Raw genomic sequence first — 21,632 nt, forward strand, 5'->3', positions numbered from 1 at the left:
TCTACACTTGTGGTGAGTAGTTTCTTTCAGGGTGGGAGGTGATAAATTGGTGTTTATGTACCATGAGTCTGGGAGGACCAAGCACAGAACAAAGTGCTCAGTTCTGGTGAAGTTGTTCCTTTCATTTTCTATGGAATATTCCTGTATTAAATGTGGGCCACGACACTGGGCTGCCATATGGATGTGCCTGCACACCTAAGGAAATTTTGGGCTTTCTCTGCTGAGGTTTGAATGCTCTGCTGCTCTTCGTAGTCGCCTTTAGTACTCTGTTAAGCTCTAATAATTCTGTCTTAAATCGCTGTGGTTGTTCAGTGTAGGAACAACAACAAAAAAATTAAGCACAGGAACGTTTCGTCCTTCATTTTCCCTTCCTGACTTTATTAGTAGTATCTATCACAGCTTTTCTGTTTCTTTCAGGCTGTTGGAACTGGGTGCTCTTAATATATAATCCTCTTTTCCCGTGCTAGCTGTTTGCCTCAGTTTCCTTTCAGGTTCCAGTTTTCCTTTCTTTTTTTTTTTTTTGTTACATTTGTACCCCGCGCTTTCCCACTCATGGCAGGCTCAATGCGGCGGGCAATGGAGGGTTAAGTGACTTGCCCAGAGTCACAAGGAGCTGCCTGTGCCGGGAATCAAATTCAGTTCCTCAGTTCCCCAGGACCAAAGTCCACCACCCTAACCACTAGGCCACTCCTCCACTGTTGCTACTATTTGAGATTCTACATGGAATGTTGCTGTTCCACTAGCAACATTCCATGTAGAAGTCGGCCCTTGCAGATCACCAGTGTGGCCGCGCAGGCTTCTACATGGAATGTTGCTAGTGGAATAGCAACATTCCATGTAGAATCTCCAATAGTATCTATTTTATTTTTGTTACATTTGTACCCTGCGCTTTCCCACTCATGGCAGGCTCAATGCGGCGGGCAATGGAGGGTTAAGTGACTTGCCCAGAGTCACAAGGAGCTGCCTGTGCCGGGAATCGAACTCAGTTCCTCAGTTCCCCAGGACCAAAGTCCACCACCCTAACCACTAGGCCACTCCTCCACACTGTGAATCATGCTGAGTGGTTACTACTGTTAGCACAAAGATCTGTTGTTCATGTTTTGTATTGTTGTGGCCCTCACTGATTATTTCTTTATATTTAAAATCTGGGTTAAAAGAGAGTCTGGGTATTTTCCAGCTTTAAATTTTTGCAAACTGATTTCTAGATTTTTCTGCAAGTTGTTTTCTCATGCCCTAGAGCTCTCTTATCTGTTTCTCCCAGGAACTAATCAGTGCTAGAATTTACTTCTATATTTCTCATGATACTTTGCATCTTGATCTCTGCTTTTATGAGCAGTTCCTAGATGTTTGCTGGCATAGGAAGCTATATTGGTTTTCATAGCTGGATAGGTACAGTATCTTGCTATAGTCTTCTGTATACTTATTCTCCATCTTTCAGGGTGTACCAATATATTATGTACCTTTGGCAGCTGGGGTTTTTTTTCTGACAAAAAAAGAAAAGAAATAATATGGAGGAGTAGTCTGCTTTGTGCAGTTGCCTGAGAACCAGGGCAGAGAATAAGAAGACCCAGGTTCAAATCCCATTACAGCTCTTAATCTTTATAGCAAAGAAGCTTGTTTCAGGCTTTGTGGACCCTTATATTAGAATGGGAAATTTCTGTTTACAGCTTGGTTCCCTCCACACAGGTCAGTGGATTACTGTAATGTTGTTTACATGAGCATCACTAAATTTCAAATAGGTCAACTCCAGACACTTCAAAATACAGCCGCTCGTTTTCTTTGTCATGCCCGTAGATTTGATCATGCTTCACCTTTGCCTTTCAAGGGGTGAAGTGGAGCCTGGACAGAGGGGTATTTTCTCCACTGGCCCCAAGGGTGCCCAGTGAGGTTCAGCAGGCCCCTCCTGAACTGGTGGACGTTGATAGTCATCTTGGTGGGTTTGTCTGGGAATGGGCTTTCATTATGTCAGACCTGTGGATCCTGAAAGTCATGCTCAATGGCTATGCTTTGGAGTTCACTCAGCCCATTTCAGATGCCTTGTGACTCTGGATGAGTCACTTAACTCTTCATTGTCCCAGGTACAAAATAAATGCCTGTATATAATATGCAAACCACTTTGATTGTAATCACAGAAAGGCAGTATATCAAATCCCATCCCCCTTTCTTTTCTTTTCCTTGCCTTTATTATGTCTCCTTGTGGCTCTTCTGCCAAGTCAAGGTGGTGGAAGACCCGTTTCCCCCAGAGGGAGGAATTCCAAGGTTGGTATTCCATCTACTTTGTGATGCCAAATAAGAGAGGGACCTTCCGCCACATTTTTGACCTCAAAGGAGACAATGCCACCCTGCGGGTCTTGAGTTTCTGCATTGAAACTCCTTGGTTGGTTTTAGCCTCTGTGCAGCCAGGAGAGTGCTTCAATTTCCTAGATCTTGCCAATATTTTCACATCCTTATCCATCAAGCACATTAGCAGTGCATGCACTTCTGTGTCCTGGGCAAGTAAGATCAATTCAAGGCTGACCTGTTTGGATTAGTCACAGCACCCCAGACAGTAGCTGTGGTAGTTGTGGCTTCTATCCACATGGAGGCAGTACAGGTGCACCCCTATCTGGACAACTGGCTCATCCAAGCTGCCTTGGTTGAGGAGCCCCATTCGACCATAGCTTATGTTATTCAGCTTCTTGAGAGCCTTGGCTGGGGTCATCAATTACATGAAGAGCCATTTCTTCCTGGTGTGAGATCTGGAGTACATGAAAGTCCACTTTCTCACCAAGCAGGGTTGGGTTTGGCTGACTCTGGAGAGAGTGCTCAAACTGCAGGCCCCGAAGAAGGTGTTCTGCGGGCTGGCTGCTCCCAGGGTGCAGGTTTATCTCCAACTCCTGGGCTTGATGGCTGCCACCCTGGAGGTAGTCCTGTTGGCACAGGCCCACACGTGACCCCTATAACTGTCACTACTCTTCTGGTGGAGTGCCTCGTCCCAGGAATTCACAGTCTATCTCTTTTGACAGCCCTTTGAAAAGAGCTAGCCTGGTGGGATTGCTCATAGCGTCTCCTGGCCAGGGTTTCCTTGGCATCCTGTAGTGGATGGTGGTGTCTACCAGTGCGAGCCTCAGGGGCTGGGAAAACTACTGCCAGGACCACTGCAGGGAGTGTGGTCCTTGGTGGAGGCTTTCTGGTCCATCAGTTGTCTGGAAGCAAGAGCAATTTGGCTGGCAGTTCAAGAGTTTCTTCCCCTCTTATGTATCAAAGCAGTTCGGATCCTGTCAGACAATGTGATAGTGGTAGCCTGTGTCAACCAGCGAGATAGGACCAAGAGCAGGGCGGTGGCTCAGGAGTAGTATGCTTGGGCAGAACATCATCTCTCGGCACTTTTAGTGATGCACGTCACTGGGTGTACAGCATGCAAGCAGACTTTCTCATTTGCTGAGTAGGCCCTCAGCTACACAGCTTTTCAGCTCATCATGATTCAATCTGATGGCAGCATTAGAGAATGCAAAATGACAGCTGTTCTTCATCCACAAAGAGTTTCGTGGATGTTCTGTCTCCATATTCATGGAGGCAGGGTGTATTGTTATGTATATCTCTAGTAGGGGCGGGTAACAAGAATTGTAATCACAAATAATCGTGCGATTTAAAATTTTAATCGCACAAGTGATTGCACTTATTCACAGCACGCATTTTGGGCACATGCTTTTCAAATTTTTAACATTGACCTAAACATTCTTTTGAACAAATGCTCAGCATTGCTGATTATCCTGCACGTGCTTTTCAATTGTTTTTAATGTTTAACCACGTGCTACTTGCAACTGACGTCAATGCCTTCCCTCTGCTATGTTATGCCAAGGTGACATAGGATAGACGGGAGAGAAAGCAATGCTGGACAACAGAGGGGAGCTAAAATTTTTGATCAGGATTAAAAAATGTAATCATAGGTAAACTTTTTAAAAATTAATCAGTGCACTAAATGCCCAACCCTAATTTGTTCTGCTGTTTGGATTTCTGAGCTGCAAGCTCTTTTTTGCTGGGATCCCTACTCGTCATTCTCCAGAGATGCAGTTTCCCTGTGGGAAAGTTCCTTCCCTTTATCCAAGATGGTTTCCCCCTTTGATGTGAATTAAAAGGTGTCGCTTCCCACTTTTTCTCAGGATTCTCAGGCAGGGTGTGTGCAGGGCTTTGTTGAAGTATCTGGCAGTTTCTAATGAGTTGAGGAAGTTGGACCAATTATTCATCCTATTCCAGTGGCAGTGTAAGGGGGAGGTGACATCAAAGGCTTCCATTGCATGCGGGATCAAAGCTACCATAGAGACTACCTACATTGTGACATATAAAGTGGTTCCAGCCGATCTTCAAACATATTTGACAGGGGCTCAGGTGACCTCATGGGCAGAGGTATAGGCAGTCTCCCCAGAGGACATTTGCCGAGTGGCAATGTGGTTTTCCTTTCATTTCTTTGTGAAGCATTACAAGTTCTCTCTGTGGGCGAGATGCAACATGCACCTTTGGCAGGTTGATTGTACAGGGGGCTTTGTCTTCCTCTTGCCTGGATGTCTAGAGTTCTTCTTTGGATTGGTCTAGTTGGACAATAAAGAAGGTGACATTTAATCTTACTATTAATTTCCTTTCCTTGAGTCCCGCTAATCCAGTCCAGGATCCCGCTCCGGAAAACTATGGGCTGGGGTGTATCCTAGGGTTATGCTTCGATCAGTGGCTTTGGGCCTGTCCTTCAGCCTTCAGAGTTCTGGTTAGATTCTTTTGTAATTTGGTTAACTTTCTTGGGGTGGGGGTGTTTCCAGGATCTCTGAGGGTTTTTAAGTTTAAATTTAAGCTTTGTTAGAATGATACTGACTGGCTTGAGGCTGCATCTATTCTTGTACCGGTGATGTCACTGGAAACTTATTTTTCTCTACCTCTGTCTTCTGGTTGAGGGATCTAACCCACTGGTTTGATCTAGTCTAGCAGGCTCATGTAAAGGAAATTAACAAGTAAGTTTACATTTCCCCTTAAAATGCATCCCCACCTATCATAACTCCAGTAAACTGTATTTTTTTTCTTTATGGTTTGTTGTTATTCTGTAAGGGGAACTTATATTTCCTTTTTTTTTTTCTTCCTTTTCAAGGTAGTACTCTTCCAGTAACAGCCTATGATAAGAGTGGGTTGAGGATCTTGCTACACTTTGCTAGTGAATGCCCGCCAGGACGGCCTGATGTTCTTGTGGTGGTGGTCTCCATGTTAAACACAGCACCACTGCCTATCAAAAACATTGTCCTGCAGGCTGCAGTGCCAAAGGTAAGAACACTGATGGTGTACTAGGTTCTTGAAAGCTAGATGCAAACACCACCATTTTGTGTAAAAGTGAATGTGGTATCAGGGTGAGAAAGCCACTAGGCTTTGTATACCATATCTGTTTTAAGTTTTAAAAACTGCAATAAATGGAGCCCTGGTTCTCCTGCATTTCCTCCTAATTTTTCTGTGGGTTCTTCCTTCGGCAACTCCTGAAATTCTTCAGTGGCCCACTGTTATCCCTCAGCTTGCAGACTGAGAGCCATTGCTCTGCACTATCTTGTAGCATCAGAGTGCCAGTATGGGAGATTGGATGGCTCCAGGGATTTGTCACAGTATTCCAGAGTCTTTTACCTCGTGTTAAGCAGCTCAAATACAGCTCCACATACAAATAGTTTTGTATGTGAAAGGAGTCTTATTCTAGAGTCTGTAGCAAAAACATTCATTCTGCAGTGCCTGTCAGATTCATATAAATCTGTTGATTCTGTTACACACCACCTTACTAATTGGAATGTTGCTACTAACTGGGTTTCTGCCAGGTACTTGTGACAAACTGTTGGAAGCAGGATACTGGGCTAGATGGACATTGGTTTGACCCAGTATGGCTATTCTTGCATTCTTATGATTTGTGAGCAGGAGCAGAAGTGTGGCAATGTGTAGTCCTGCAGAACAGCTAGCTGTTTGTGTGTTGTACATTATTTAATTGTATTACCTAAGTTCTTTGTTCCCAGAACTATGGGTGTTCAAGAAATGTTTACTGAGAAATCCTTTTTCTTTGTTACAGTCTATGAAAGTGAAGCTTCAATCACCCTCAGGGACAGAACTGTCCCCTTTCAACCCCATCCATCCACCAGCTGCAATTACCCAAGTTATGCTGTTGGCAAATCCCATGAAGGTGAGTAAGGTACAGGTTCTGAAGAGAAAAGTCTGGATGTGGTGCTATTGACAGATTCAATGCTAATGAAGTTTGAATTATTTGAAAAACAGTACAACCAATATTATGACATGAATTATAAGAAGGATAAATTAGATCTTTCCTTTAGTCCCTCCAGACCAGGCCAAGCCAGATACATTGGTTTATGCATTCCTACCAGCATATGGAGACTGAAAACTACTGGCTTCAAAGTGCTCCTGTAGGTATCCTGTGCAGTCTACAGCCAACCACTATTTATGTACCAAAGAAACACAGCTCCCATCAACTAGAGAGAGCACGCAAAACATTTTTGTTTTTACACTGGCAATCCTGATTTTTTAGTGTTTAGACCTGGTTTATTTTGATGTAGAGATTGTAAAATGACTAGTTTTTTTTCTAAATTCTTTCCAGTTGGGATTCTCTTTTAAAAGTTTTGTACTCCGCTTTGCGCTGTTACGGTTAAAGGCGGAATAGAAATCATATAATACAATACAATATAACAATTAGCAACAGACAAACTTGGAATAATATGCAATAACTATGCTAATACCTGAACCACTGCCTAACTAAGAGGTGAAGACAAGTGAGACCAACCTCCTGCTTCAAAATTATTTGCTTTATTTCCTTCTTAATACTTTTGCCTAACTACAAAAAAAAAAAACTGATCCTGGGCCGGTTCTGGACTGACTGATCTGGTAGGACTAATGGAAAGAAAATTAGCAGGTCAAATCTGATTTTCCTTCCCTAGCATCCCTCCAGTCCAGTCCAGTTGCATGGGAAGTACCAAAGCAATGCTATTTATGGGGGGAATAATAATCCTGCAGTCAACACCTTTGTCCCAAATTTTGCATCTTAGCAAGCCTGCACATCCAAGTGATAGTGCCTTGTAAAGAAATATAATGGCAACCAGAAGGCCACTCTGTACGTTTTCTGAGAGGGAATAAGGTTGTGCTTTGACCAAGAGGTTGCCTGTCCCCTAGTGGCATGAGTGTTCAGACCAGAGGGAATCTCACAACCGTTAAGCATATATGCTGAAGAGATGGCCTCCTTAATTCAGCAAGACCATAGTCTCAATGTCATTTCTCCTTTCTTCTGCCCCCCCCCCCCAAAAAAAAAAAAAAAAAAAAAAGCAACACACATAAATGGTCCATGTGATGGATTTCCTCCTTCTTCACATAACCATGAAACACTCATCTCACATCCAAGCAATATAACTTCTTTTTCCTCCTCGTCCTCTCCCACTTCCCCCAGTACCGGAAGTGAGATGCTCTGATTAACATGGAATGAGGACACCACCTTCAGGAGGAAAGAGGGAACCAGCTGAAGCATCGTTTTGTCCTTCGAGATGAACAAAAGCCTGAAAAGCTAGCTGAATAATTGGCCACTGTCTTCAAGGTTACATCCTTTATCAAAGTTTCCTCCCAAGTTTCAAAGGGAGGCTTCACTAAGGCTGATAACACAAGATTCATGTAACATAGTAGATGACGGCAGAAAAAGACCTGCACGGTCCAGTCTGCCCAACAACATAAACTCATATGAGCTACGTTTTGTGTATACCCTACTTTGATTTGTACCTGTCCTCTTCAGGGCACAGACCGTATAAGTCTGCCCAGCACTATCCCTGCCTCCCACCACCGGCTCTGCCACCCAATCTCTGCTAAGCTCCTGAGGATCCATTCCTTCTGAACAGGATTCCTTTATGTTTATCCCACGCATGTTTGAATTCCGTTACCGTTTTCATTTCCACCACCTCCCGCGGGAGGGCATTCCAAGCATCCACTACTCTCTCCGTGAAAAAATACTTCCTGACATTTTTCTTGAGTCTGCCCCCTTCAGTCCCAAAAGTAGCACCCATCAGGCACCTCTGGGCTCTCAACAGCTGTACTGCTCTTGGAAAATACACATCAGAATAGGAAGCTAGTGCTCTGACTTGAACCAACCCTCGGTAGCACACCAGCACCAAACTGTACACCTTAAGGGAGGCACTAATCCATCCTGCAAAATCTCCAGAATCTCTGCCATCAATGACCTCGGGAGCAAAACTTGTTACTCTTGATACCACTGTTCACAAATTTGTAAAGCTGACATGCATTTCAGAAAGAGGTCCACTTTTTAGTTTAAGAGGGTATCTATCACCCTACTGGGGTGCCCCCTCTCTTTTGCAACCTTGCCTTCTCAAGAGCCAGGCCCGTAATACAATATGGAGACAGATGCTTCATTCCTGTTCAGAGAACCTTCCAACACAGGAAATGCCAACATGTCCTCACTGCCAAGCACATCAGTACCACAGTTTCCTTGGCCACTTTGGGACCACAAGCATTTTCAGGCCATCATGACTTCCTATATTTTGAATGACTGTTCCCATCAGGGGCCATGGAAGAACACATATAATAGAGTGGCTTGAAGCCACAGCTGCACTAATATGTCAATATCCTCTACATGACACTCTCTCTTTGCAACAAAAATCTGGGGAACTTTTGCGTTGGCAGCCATCACTATGAGATTCATCATTGGCTGCGCCCACCACTGTATAACGCATGAGAAAGCTGCTGGCGCAAGACTCCATTCTTCTAGATGTGGCATGTTTCTGCTTAGGAAGTCTGCCTGGACATTTTCCACTCCAGCCAGCAAGCACCCAGGAGCAGGGAGAGGATGGACCCACCATCCAGGTGTAGCACCCCAAGGCCAAAAATAGGAGTGGACTGACCAGTACCAACCTCTTTATGCCCTTTAAAGTGAAATTTTCATTCTGGAAGGCTATGATCTGCCCTTTCCACCCTAATTAGGCCTACATCAATACTGCACATCTGCTGGAGACTACTAGTTGGCTGTGGACTGCACAGGATACTTATAGGATCATTTTAAAGCCAGTAGTTCTCAGTTGCCATCTGCTGGTAGAAGTGCATAAACCCATGCATCTGGTCTGGTCTTGGAGGGTTGCTAAGGAAGGTAGTGAGATACCACAATTAATCTGAGTGAGAGTATGAGCGATTTGTCTGTGTTGGTGCTTTTTAGTAACTCACCACTAGTAACATCTACTTAAGGTTCCTATTTAAGCAGGTGCCATCCCTGAAGTGCTACTACCACACTTTAATAAGTGGCATATAAAAAGTGAGGGGGCCATGCCCTTTAAATGCTAGACTTAGGGTCTGATTTACCAAGTGTTTTCCCAATACACACAGGATAGGAGAAAGGCCTTAGTTAATAGGCCATAGGTGTAGTAATGTTAAGAAATACTCAGAAAAGATGAACAAAGAAAATAAAGTAATTTGTTTAAGATCATATAGTAACTGGGTTCTGTGTTTTATCTGTTACATTATACTCAGGGCTTCTGATTTTAGATTTTTTTTTCTTAACCTTTTATTTTATTATTTTCATGTACAAACATGGCAGCAAGGAAAACATTTCTAATACAACCAAATCGCTAACCAAAAAAAAAATTTTTTCCATAACTGTTTCCCCCTCACCATGTCCAAACGTGTTCTTTTAATTTCACCCTCTCCCTGATTTTAGATTTTAACAAATACACACCAATTAAAACACCCCAATGCAAAATAATTAAAGTAGGTGTTTATTGGATAAACACCAGAACACCACCACTTTCCCTAGTACTCTTCACCTCTCCTTTAGCTTTATATTGTATTCTCCACTCATTTTTTGTGCCTCTTCTAAATGAGGCAAACCTACATACTTGATTTCATCAGAAAAGGTACCAAACGAACAGAATGTACGGCATGAAACCACTGGTAAAACATGGTAAAATTAGTCCTTACATGATGATTTTCTTTTCATTAGTCCTAACAGATCAGTCCAGAGACTTGTGGGTTATGTCCCTCTACCAGCAGGTGGAGAGAGAACTCCAAGGTTTGCTATATGTGATCATGTGCAGCCAGCTTAACCTCAGTATGAATGATACCAAAGCAGTGTAAAGAAATTCATGTCCCCGAAAAAGGAACATTCTTCTGCCTCTCCAAGCTGCACCAGAAAATTATGGCATGGACACAGACACATAAGTTTTTCTTTTTCTTTTTTTGTAACAGACCAAATGAAGGAACCTGGCTTGAACAAGAAACTGAAAGAGCACAACTCAATACATTCTGCAGATTACAAAATTAAGGACGGGCTTCTGGATTGATCTGTTGGGACTAATGGAAAGAAAATTATCAGGTAAGGACTAATTTTACCTTCCATAGTGTCCCACAGATCAATCCAGAGACTTGTGGGATGTACCAAAGCAATTCTCAAGTAGGGTGGGGCAGTGCCACCCCAGAAGCCAGGACCAGTGCCCCAAAGGCAGCATCCTGGCAGGCCGCCACGTCCAGTCAGTAATGCTTAGCAAACTTATCTATGGAAACCCACGTGGCAGCCCTGCGAATGTCTTCTGACGGAATCAAACGAGACTCCGCGAATAAAGTAGCTTGCGCCCTAGTAGAATGTGCCTGCACCTGAAGCGGGGGGCGACTTTCCCATTTGAGGTAGGCTGAAATGATCACCTTCCGAAGCCATCGGGCCACAGTGGCCTTCGAGGTCATAACCCCTTTATTACGTCCCGCAAACAGCATGAAAAGATAATTGAAATGATGAAAGCCATTCATGGCCTCCAAATACCACATAAGAATGTGCCTCATATCCAGACATTGCAGGGCTCGGAAGTCTGTTGGGTATTCCTCCTGGTGAAAAGCCGGTAACACCAGAGACTGGTTCAGGTGAAAATGCGACACTACCTTGGGCAAAAAGGACGGAACCGTTTGAATGCAGACCCCCGCCTCCGTGAAACGGAGGAAGGGATCCCTGCAGGACAATGCTTGAAGCTCCAACACTCGCCTCACTGACGCAATGGCCACCAAGAACACTGTCTTCAAAGTAAGATCTTTCAAAGACAATCGATCCAAGGGCTCAAATGGAGAACTTTGCTTGACACACACCACCAGATTAAGGTTCTAAGCCGGGACCACTGGTAACCCTGGCAGCCACAGGTGATTCACTCACCTGAGAAAGCACACCACATCCAGATGTGCGGCCAGGGAAGAACCGTGAATGTGGCCGTAATAGCAGGCCAAGGCCACCACCTGCACTTTCAAAGAGCTCAAGGACTTATTGAGGCCTTTCTGCAAAAAGGCCAGGATTGAAGTCATCGAGGCTGCCTCCACTGATATTCCCGACGAGGAGCACCAAGACTCGAAAGTGCACCACACTTGTGCGAAAACCGTGGAAGTAGAGCACTTCTGCGCCTGCAACATCTCTCCAATCGCCCTATCGGGGTAATCGTTCTTTTTCAAGCGCACCCTCTCAAGAGCCAGGCCGTAAGCCTAAAGGGGGAGGGATCCTCCATGGTGATTGGTCCCTGAAACAGAAGACCGCTGCGGGCCGACAGGCACAGAAGCCGGTCCCTGAAACAGAAGACCGCTGCGGGCCCACAGGCACAGAAGCCGGTCGATCGGCAGCTGGATGAGGTCAGTGTACCATGGCCGTCTGGGCCAGTCCAGAGCTACCAGGATCACCGGACCCGGGTCCTCGCAATGCGACCCACCACATGCCCCACCATGGGCCATGGAGGGAACACATAGAGGAGAGACCCAGGCCAGGGTTGGTTAAGCGCATCGATCCCTTCGGATCCGAATTCTCTGCCTCTGCTCAAGAAGTGAACCACCTTGGCATTGGATCTGTGCACCATCAGATCCATCACTGGAACCTCCAGTGTGCCATGATCTGATCGAATGCTTGCTGAGAAATCTCCCATTCCCCTGGATCCAGCTGGTTCCGGCTGAGGACGTCCGCCTGCATGTTTAGTCTCTCACAATGTGTGCTACCGACAGAAGGGACAGGTGTTTCTCCACCCAGAGGCAGAGAAGTGATGCTTCCTTCGCGATCAGAGTGCTCCGGTTGCCCCCCTACCTGTTGACACATGCGACTGCCGTTGCGTTGTCTGAAAGAGCACGTACTGACGGTCCCTGAATGAGAGGCTCGAAGTCCCGCAGTCGCTCACAGTTCCAGACAGTTGATCATACACACTGACTCCACCAGGGGCCAAGTTCCCTGGACTGTCCTTCCAAGAAAGTGAGCCACCCAGTTGGACAGGCTGGCGTCTGTGGTTACCACGATCCATTCCGGTGTCACCAGAGGCATCCCCCTCTGCAGATTTTCCGGGAACAACCCCCAGCGCATGGCAAACCATGCGCATGGAGACCAAGGAATCCGGACCATGTAGTCCTCTAACAGAGGAGACCAATGGCTGAGCAGGGACAATTGCAGGGGCCCATGGCTGTTGGACCACGGCACCACCTCCAATGTCGCTGCCATTGAACCCAACACCTGAACATAGTCCCATGCCTTGGGGGCAGGGGTTTGCAACTTGTTGGCTATCTGACCCTGTAGGCACAGGCTGCGGGCCTCTGGCAGGTACACCCTGCCCACCTGTGTGTCGAAAAGTACCCCCAGGTATTGTAGAGACTGACGGAGTTAAGTGGCATTTCATCATATTGACCACCCAGTTGATGGATTGCAGCAAACGGATCACCTTGTCAGCCATGTGCAAGCTCTCCTCATGATGATGCGCGAATCAGCCAATCGTCCAAATTTGGATGCACCTGAATGCCCTTTTTCCACAAGAACGCTGCTATGACCACCATGATCTTGGAGAAGGTTCGTTGCGCTGTTGCCAGGTCAAAGGGCATGGCTTGGAAATGAAAATGCCAACCCAACACCGTGAAGCATAGAAAAAGCTGATGAGGGGGTCAGATGGGGATGTGCAAATATGATTTTCTGAGGTCAAGAGCCGTTAAGAACATTCCTGGCTGAACCACAGCGATGACGGAGCGTAAGGTCTCCATATGAAAGTGACACATTCACAGTGCTTTGTTTACAGACGAGGTTGAGTACCGGGCGGAGGGACCCACCCTTCTTGGGCACCACCGGGCGGAGGGACCCACCCTTCTTGGGCACCACAAAGTAAATGGTGTAGTGTCCATGGCCGGTCTCCACTAGAGACACAGGCCGCACTGCTCCCAGCCGTAGCAGCTCATTGAGTTACCCACACCACCACTGCTGCCACCACCTTGGTGGTGGCATTGCAAGGTGACTCCAAGAAAAAATCTGCCAAAGGCCAGGCAAACTCGAGCTCGTAGCCGTCCTGTATGACATCCAAGACCCATTTGTCTGAAGTAACCCTTGCTCACTCCCCTCGAAACTGGGAGAGCCGTCCCCCAATGATCGACAGGGGATGGACCAGGGCCCCATTATTGGGCATCTCTGGTGGCAGGTTGCCCCCGGGGGGCAGAGACTGCAGGGCATCAGTCACCCCAAAAGGGCTACTGTTTCTGTTGGAAACAAAGCCTCTGAAGAGATCCCGACCGACCGGGCCTATAACACTTGGCTTCCCTGAAACGGGAGGTGGGCGGCCTCAAGCGGAAGCTCGCCCTACTCCTATCCTCCGGCAGACGTTGACCTTTGGAGTCCCCCAGAGCCTTAATAATCTTCTATAGGTCTTCCCCAAAGAGGAGTTTACCTTGAAAGGGCAACCGAGCCAAACGAGACTTGGAGGCTACATCTGCTGCCCAGTACCTCAACCAAATCCACCTACGAGCTGTCCTCTCCTTGGCCGATGCCCGAAGAATATTTTAAAGCAGGTCCGCTGGATATGCCAGGCCAGATTCCAAGGCTGGCAGGGAATCAACAAGCTAGTCCGCAAAGGACACCCTCAGGACCCACGAGAGACAAGCACGTGCCATATAGGACCTGCATACCGATGCCTGGAGGCGTAAGGTTGCCACCTCAAATGCCATCTTAAGGGAAGATTCCAGCTTACGATCTTGTAGGTTCTCAAGAGCAGTACCCCCTTCCACCGGCAAAGTGTTCCTTTTTTGTGATCCCCAGTAATCAATGAGTCCATCGTCAGTATCTGCAGGGATTCCGAGTTCTCCGAACGCAGGGGGTAAAGGTGCACCATAGTCCATGCCACTCGAAGGCCGGCATCTGATGCATCCCACTGTGTCAAAATGAGGACCTTCATGGTATCATGAATATGGAAGGACTTTGAGGGACTCTTGGTCCCTGACATAATGGAAGGGGTAGAAGACGCTGCGGGCGCCACATCCGGGGGGAAATGTTCAACACCTCTAGTGCCTGGACAATGAGGAAGGGTAACTCTTCCTTCCGGAATAGCACGCCATTGTGGGGTCATCTCCCTCCAGCGGTAATTTCCCCCCATCATCTTTGGCCCGCGGGGCCTCCACCCATGGTCTCTTAGGCAACAATGGAGGGAGAATGGCCAGGGGCCCCTAGGGGCATGGCAACCTGGAAGGGACTTGAGGCTTCCCTGTGTGCTTCAGTAAAAAAAGTTTGTGCGTTACAGGCACAAATTCTGGGAAAAACAGGGCATCGGCTTCAGAAGCTTCAGTCCCATCCCCCGAAGTTCCCGCCTCCGCCAGACCTGACTCGGGGAAACTGCCCCGGCTGTGTTCCCGCTGCCGCAGTAAAAACCACTTGGTTAGGAGGGGAAAAGATGGCGCCCGCGGGAACATGCAGCAACGCTATGGCCGGAGTTTCCGTTAAAACAGCCTTGGGTGACTCAGTGCGTTCTGCCGCCACAGTTCTTGCTGCAGAATCCGGACACTGCAACCCCTGTGATCCTGGCCGCAATCATGCCTCGCAGCTCCCCGATGCTGCTCTGTGGCCCCCAAACTGGGAGCAGGGCTTTGCCAATTCCAACGGCGCCAACATGCTTTCCCCTTAAACAACTGGTTAAAACTGAGCCCCCCACGCGCTGCTGGTTCATTCTCGGCCCAGCGCTCCTGCAGTTGGCCCTTTGTTAGATTTTTTTTTTTTTAAACCCCACTCCACAGCTAACTTTTTTTTTTTGTACCTGAGAAACAGAGGCAGGAAGAAGCCAGATCAAGCAGACCAAAACCACACAGCCCACATAGATTGGGGATTGGGGGGGGGGGGGGGGGCGGCAGGGGGAGAGACCTGGCACCACTCCCAATTCAGGCTTAACAGCACCCGAGGGAATGGGATAGGAGCCAGATCATTGCAGAGCTGCACGGGTATGACCCTCCACCTGCTAGATAGAGAGAAATACTGAAGTTGAGCTGGCTGCACATGACCACATATAGCAAACCTCAGAGTTCTTTCTATCTCCATCTGCTGGTAGAGAGGGACATAACCCACAACTCTCTGGATTGATCTGTGGGACGCTATGGAATAATTGTTTTTGGTACCCTCACAGAACCCAATTAGTTGGAAAATAAAACACCTCTCTCTCTTTTACTATATATTAATATAGATAGACACATCTGTCTATATATGTGTGTGTGTGTATGTATATATATATATACTAGCCGTTAAGCCCGTTAAAACGGGCGCGTATTGGAATGTTTTTTTTCCCAAGGCCCCCCTCCCGTTGCAGCTGCAAGGCCCCCTGCCATCCTCCTTCGCTGCCAGCTCCAAGGCCCCCTCTGTCCCTCCCTCCCAGCTCCAAGGCTCCAGTCCTCCCGCCTTCCCAGCTGCAAGGCCCCCTGCCCTCCCTCCCTCCCAGTTCCAAGGCCCCAGGCCCTCCCCCACAGCTCCCAAGGCCCCCTTCCCTCCCTCCCTCCCAGTTCCAAGGCCCCCTGCTCTCCCTCACAACTGTAAGGGGCCCCCTGCCCTCCCTCCCAGCTCCAGTCCTCCCCCCTTCCCAGCTGCAAGGCCCCCTGCCCGCCCTCCCTCCCTCCCAGTTCCAAGGCCCCAGGCCCTCCCCCCCAGCTCCCAAGGCCCCCTTCCCTCCCTCCCTCCCAGTTCCAAGGCCCCCTGCTCTCCCTCACAACTGTAACAGCCCCCCTGCCCTCCCAGCTCCAAGGCTCCAGTCCTCCCCCCTTCCCAGCTGCAAGGCCCCCTGCCCTCCCTCCCAGTTCCAAGGCCCCAGGCCCCCCCAGCTCCCAAGGCCCCATTCCCTCCCTCCCTCCCTCCCAGTTCCAAAGCCCCCTGCTCTCCCTCACAACTGTAAGGGCCCCCCTGCCCTCCCTCCCAGCTCCAAGGCTCCAGTCCTCCCCCCTTCCCAGCTGCAAGGCCCCCCGCCCTCCCTCCCTCCCAGCTCCCAAGGCCCCAGGCCCCCCAGCTCCCAAGGCCCCCTTCCCTCCCTCCCTCCCAGTTCCAAGGCCCCCTGCTCTCCCTCACAACTGTAAGGGCCCCCCTGCCCTCCCTCCCAGCTCCAGTCCTCCCCCCTTCCCAGCTGCAAGTCCCCCCGCTCTCCCTCCCTCCCAGTTCCAAGGCCCCAGGCCCCCCAGCTCCCAAGGCCCCCTTCCCTCCCTCCCAGTTCCAAGGCCCCCCCCCTTCCCAGCCAGCTGGAAGGCCCCCTTCAGTCCAGCCCTCCCAGCTCCAAGGCCCCCCTCCTTCTGAGACCTCCCATGTCCCCTCCCCCCCCCCCACCCCGGAGTCGCCACCACCCCCCCCCTTCACCCGGCCCGGGCCCTCTCTTCGTTATTCAACTTACAGCAGCGCCGAAACAGCAGCAAGCAGCAGCTCCCGTTGGCCTTCCTTCACTGCCTGTGCCTCACCCTCATGTGACGTCACGTCGGCGAGGGCGGGGCACAGGCAGTGAAGGAAGGCCAACGGGAGCTGCTGCTTGCTGCTGTTTCGGCGCTGCTGTAAGTTGAATAACGAAGAGAGGGCCTGGGCCGGGTGAAGGGGGGGGGTGGTGGCGACTCTGGGGGGGGTGGGGCGGTAGCGGCTACCTTGGGGGGGGGAGCGGTAGCGACGTCAGCGGTTCCCTCCCTCCCCTTCCGCGCAGTTTCCCTCTCTGTCCCGCCCCCCTCCCCCCGTCATCACGTCTTGATGCGGGGGCGGGACAGAGAGGGAAGTCTCTACTGCGCATTTGCAGGTGAGTCGGTCACTTGCCATTTATAGGTTTGATATATATCACACACACACACATATGATATACACAAATTACTCACTGTCTGGTGGAGGAGTAATTGCATAGAAGAATCTGATTCCTTTTGGATGAGGTATCCTCATGTTTTCTTTTTACCTACAGGAGAAGGTGAGGCTGAGGTACAGACTGGCATTTACTTTAGGAGAACAGTCAACTACTGAAGTTGGAGAAGTGGACCAGTTTCCACCAGTTGAGAAATGGGGGAACCTATGACCTCACATTCACCAGAGACTATCCTCTCAGAGGGACCAGTCGGGCATCTGTCTCAAACGGATTAGAATGGGTGGAATTTGGAAAGGGCCATTTGGCTCTTCAGCTAGTGATGTCTAGCTCTGTTTACATGTCCTGATCACTTTGCTTGTAGCTTTAGTGAAGAATTGTTTGCTGCCTGGTCAATGCTGTCCCAGGATATGTATACCCAAGCTCAGACTGACAGCAACTGTCTGCACTTTATTTTTGGTTTCCATCTTTGTTCTCTTGAAAATGTGTGTTACCATTTTGTGGAACTGTATCAACAGAGGAGATTAATGAGTATTAGTCGCCTCTCCTGTACCAGTTCTTTCAAGAAACTGTACTAAGGATGGCTGAGCAGTGATATCACTGTGGAGCTCTCTTCCAGGGCAAGTTGTTTAGAAACCATGGCTATGCTCTGTATACATCTTCAGTGTCAGGAATGGAGCCTCAAAGAACAGCACTTTAGCTCATACCTTTTTTTTTTCATCACCCTTATTTAAAACTCTTTACCGTGGATTCCTTTCCGTCTGCCTCTCACATGAACGTGGCATTAAAAGCAAGAAAATACTGCCTATTTCCCCTCATTCATGCCAAAAAGCCATGGAGTTTTGTGAAATGCTTTCCTCCAATAGTGTACTTGTATCTGCTCATTACATTTTAAATAGCCTTTATCCATCATTTTTTCCACCTAAGTGCTATTTTCAGCATCGGTGAGGGCTGTTGTTCAGATTAGGCAGATGGGCAAACATATATATGTGGATGCCCAGCTTGGTCTATGGACCACACTCTGCACCTGTGTCCCCTGCATGATATACAGTGGGGGAAATAAGTATTTGATCCCTTGCTGATTTTGTAAGTTTGCCCACTGACAAAGACATGAGCAGCCCATAATTGAAGGGTAGGTTATTGGTAACAGTGAGAGATAGCACATCACAAATTAAATCCGGAAAATCACATTGTGGAAAGTATATGAATTTATTTGCATTCTGCAGAGGGAAATAAGTATTTAATCCCTCTGGCAAACAAGACCTAATACTTGGTGGCAAAACCCTTGTTGGCAAGCACAGCGGTCAGACGTCTTCTGTAGTTGATGATGAGGTTTGCACACATGTCAGGAGGAATTTTGGTCCACTCCTCTTTGCAGATCATCTCTAAATCATTAAGAGTTCTGGGCTGTCGCTTGGCAAATCGCAGCTTCAGCTCCCTCCATAAGTTTTCAATGGGATTAAGGTCTGGTGACTGGCTAGGCCACTCCATGACCCTAATGTGCTTCTTCCTGAGCCACTCCTTTGTTGCCTTGGCTGTATGTTTTGGGTCATTGTCGTGCTGGAAGACCCAGCCATGACCCATTTTTAAGGCCCTGGCGGAGGGAAGGAGGTTGTCACGCAGAATTGTACGGTACATGGCCCCATCCATTCTCCCATTGATGCGGTGAAGTAGTCCTGTGCCCTTAGCAGAGAAACACCCCCAAAACATAACATTTCCACCTCCATGCTTGACAGTGGGGACGGTGTTCTTTGGGTCATAGGCAGCATTTCTCTTCCTCCAAACACGGCGAGTTGAGTTCATGCCAAAGAGCTCAATTTTTGTCTCATCTGACCACAGCACCTTCTCCCAATCACTCTCGGCATCATCCAGGTGTTCACTGGCAAACTTCAGACGGGCCGTCACATGTGCCTTCCAGAGCAGGGGGACCTTGCGGGCACTGCAGGATTGCAATCCGTTATGTCGTAATGTGTTACCAATGGTTTTCGTGGTGACAGTGGTCCCAGCTGCCTTGAGATCATTGACAAGTTCCCCCCTTGTAGTTGTAGGCTGATTTCTAACCTTCCTCATGATCAAGGATACCCCACGAGGTGAGATTTTGCGTGGAGCCCCAGATCTTTGTCGATTGACAGTCATTTTGTACTTCTTCCATTTTCTTACTATGGCACCAACAGTTGTCTCCTTCTCGCCCAGCGTCTTACTGATGGTTTTGTAGCCCATTCCAGCCTTGTGCAGGTGTATGATCTTGTCCCTGACATCCTTAGACAGCTCCTTGCTCTTGGCCATTTTGTAGAGGTTAGAGTCTGACTGATTCACTGAGTCTGTGGACAGGTGTCTTTCATACAGGTGACCATTGCCGACAGCTGTCTGTCATGCAGGTAACGAGTTGATTTGGAGCATCTACCTGGTCTGTAGGGGCCAGATCTCTTACTGGTTGGTGGGGGATCAAATACTTATTTCCCTCTGCAGAATGCAAATAAATTCATATACTTTCCACAATGTGATTTTCCGGATTTAATTTGTGATGTGCTATCTCTCACTGTTACCAATAACCTACCCTTCAATTATGGGCTGCTCATGTCTTTGTCAGTGGGCAAACTTACAAAATCAGCAAGGGATCAAATACTTATTTCCCCCACTGTAGCTCTCCTCCTTGGTTAAACATCCCCCACACTGTCCCTGCGTGCCATAGAGGACTGGAGAGGAGTATTAAGAATGGTGCTGATCCAGCTACCCTTTCAGTTGCAGTGCTGTGGGTTCGCAAGAGTATAATCTATAACTGGATGCCACAAGTTATAGAGTAAACTGTTTTTATTTGGATAGTATTATGGTGGAATGTTAAACTACCAGTTTTTTTTTTAACACTGCCTAGAATGAAAAATGTTTATAAGGCTCCTGTAATTAGGTAGGGCAGAAGTGCTGTGTGTGCAGGGGGTGGTATCGATGCCATGGCATGTATTTATTAATTGGGGTTTTTTTTAACAAATAGTGAGTGTGTGGGTACTAATATAGATTGGGGACGATTAGAAAACCATTTGTTGATACTTCAGGAAACACACACACACCCTGCAGTATGCATCTTGGCTGTTCTTAAGACAAGAGGCAATGAAATAAACTATGGGAACAAGAAAATCCATGCTGGAGAGAGCAGTTAAAATACTTTCCTCTTTTTTGCTTTGCTTCCTTTCTCATCAATGGATTGATGTGGAAGTATTCCACTGTGTTCAGAGAGTAGATTCTATAGAATATGTATACTTATTACACCCAGATACTGTTTTTTATTGTAAGGTAGCAGTCTGTGTTAACCAAATGCTTTTTCTAAGCTAGCATAGAATGTGTGCACATTACCACTATAAAAAAATATTTTATGATTTTAAAAAATGGCCTGCTTTTAATTACTAGTACAAATTCCTCACCAAAAATAGGGTAGATACATGGACCTTTGCCTCCTGTGTGGGTCTCTATCTGTATGGGGTGTATGTGTGTACTATATGCAAATAGATTAGGGACTGTGCCCTCAAAGTCTCTGGCTTTCATTTTCTACCTATTTCTGCTTCCTCATCCAACACTTTCCTATGCTTGTCCTTGTCTAGCCATTCCTGTTCCTCTGCTAAGATGACATTTGAGTTTGAGCTCCTTGACTGCCTGTCCCACCACTGGGTGTCTACTTTATCTGTAAGCTGCCCTACACATGCCCCTAGTCATGTGGAGAACCTGGGCCCAGCTTACCAAAGCTATGTCTGATGGTGCAGGATAGGTAGTGGTTTTTAGCTACAAATGTTTTCATACAGTCTGCACTGTATTGCTTAGATTATTTTTCTTTGCTTCTGCTATTTTAATTAATAATTTGCAGGATCCTTGCACCTATATTTATTCCATTTTCAATTGAAGCAGACTATTTTTGGGAAAAAAAAACCCCCAAAACAACAGAGTTTGAACAGAGATGCTGTAACTACTTTGTGGAAGAAAGCCAGATGTGCTTTTTCATTTCCTTATAGTCTCTAAACAACAGTGTGCACAAAATTGTGCAGTGAGGTGTGTGTGTACATTGCTATCTGAATAGTGCTACAAACCTTAACTTTAAAATACATTTTTGTTTTTTTGCTTTTCTAGCCACAGGGGTTAATCAGAAGACTTTAGGGCCTGGAGAGCAGCATGTTTTCTTTATGCTTCAGCTGAGTTATGGTTTGGAGAGTGTGAAATAACTTGAACTTTAGGAGACTATTTGGCCTTCTCAGCCACAGGTGTCCCATGGCAGGGATGAGATGCTGCCCTGGTCTAGCATCTTCCCCCACCCCCAAAAGGTGGCAATGGCAATGATTCCAGTAGGCTGCCCTGCCGGCAGCACTGGCCTCTTTGCTACTGCGTCCCACTTCTGAGGAAATAGGAAGTTCCAAGACGCAGGCTGCAGTAGAAGAGGCCGATGCCAGCGGCAGGGTAGCCTTTGGAAAAGAAAACAAATATTGCACATTTCCAGACTGCACCAGCTCTTATACCACTGATGACCCTAGAAGAGATCAGTTTCTCTACCTGCAG

The 21,632-nt window shown here is 47.6% G+C and overlaps 1 protein-coding gene across 6 annotated transcripts in view; it reads left to right on the forward strand.

Annotated features, from left to right (window-relative positions):
* GGA3 (golgi associated, gamma adaptin ear containing, ARF binding protein 3) overlaps positions 1-18,138 on the forward strand; it is an 80,431-nt gene extending 62,293 nt beyond the window's left edge. For 4 of the 6 annotated variants that reach the window (XM_030208296.1, XM_030208297.1, XM_030208299.1 and 1 more), the window contains 3 exons: positions 5,114-5,283; positions 6,062-6,172; positions 17,199-18,138. In XM_030208296.1, the coding sequence (XP_030064156.1) occupies positions 5,114-5,283; positions 6,062-6,172; positions 17,199-17,309 (392 nt within the window). In that variant the 3' untranslated portion in view covers positions 17,310-18,138. Of the gene's footprint in view, positions 1-5,113; positions 5,284-6,061; positions 6,173-10,230; positions 10,358-17,198 lie in introns of those variants that run through there. The other 2 variants (XR_003942650.1, XM_030208301.1) reach the window with 2 other exon arrangements.
* Positions 18,139-21,632: the final 3,494 nt, after the last annotated feature.

This window comes from Microcaecilia unicolor, chromosome 6, assembly GCF_901765095.1.
Source record: "Microcaecilia unicolor chromosome 6, aMicUni1.1, whole genome shotgun sequence".
NCBI lineage: Eukaryota > Metazoa > Chordata > Amphibia > Gymnophiona > Siphonopidae > Microcaecilia > Microcaecilia unicolor.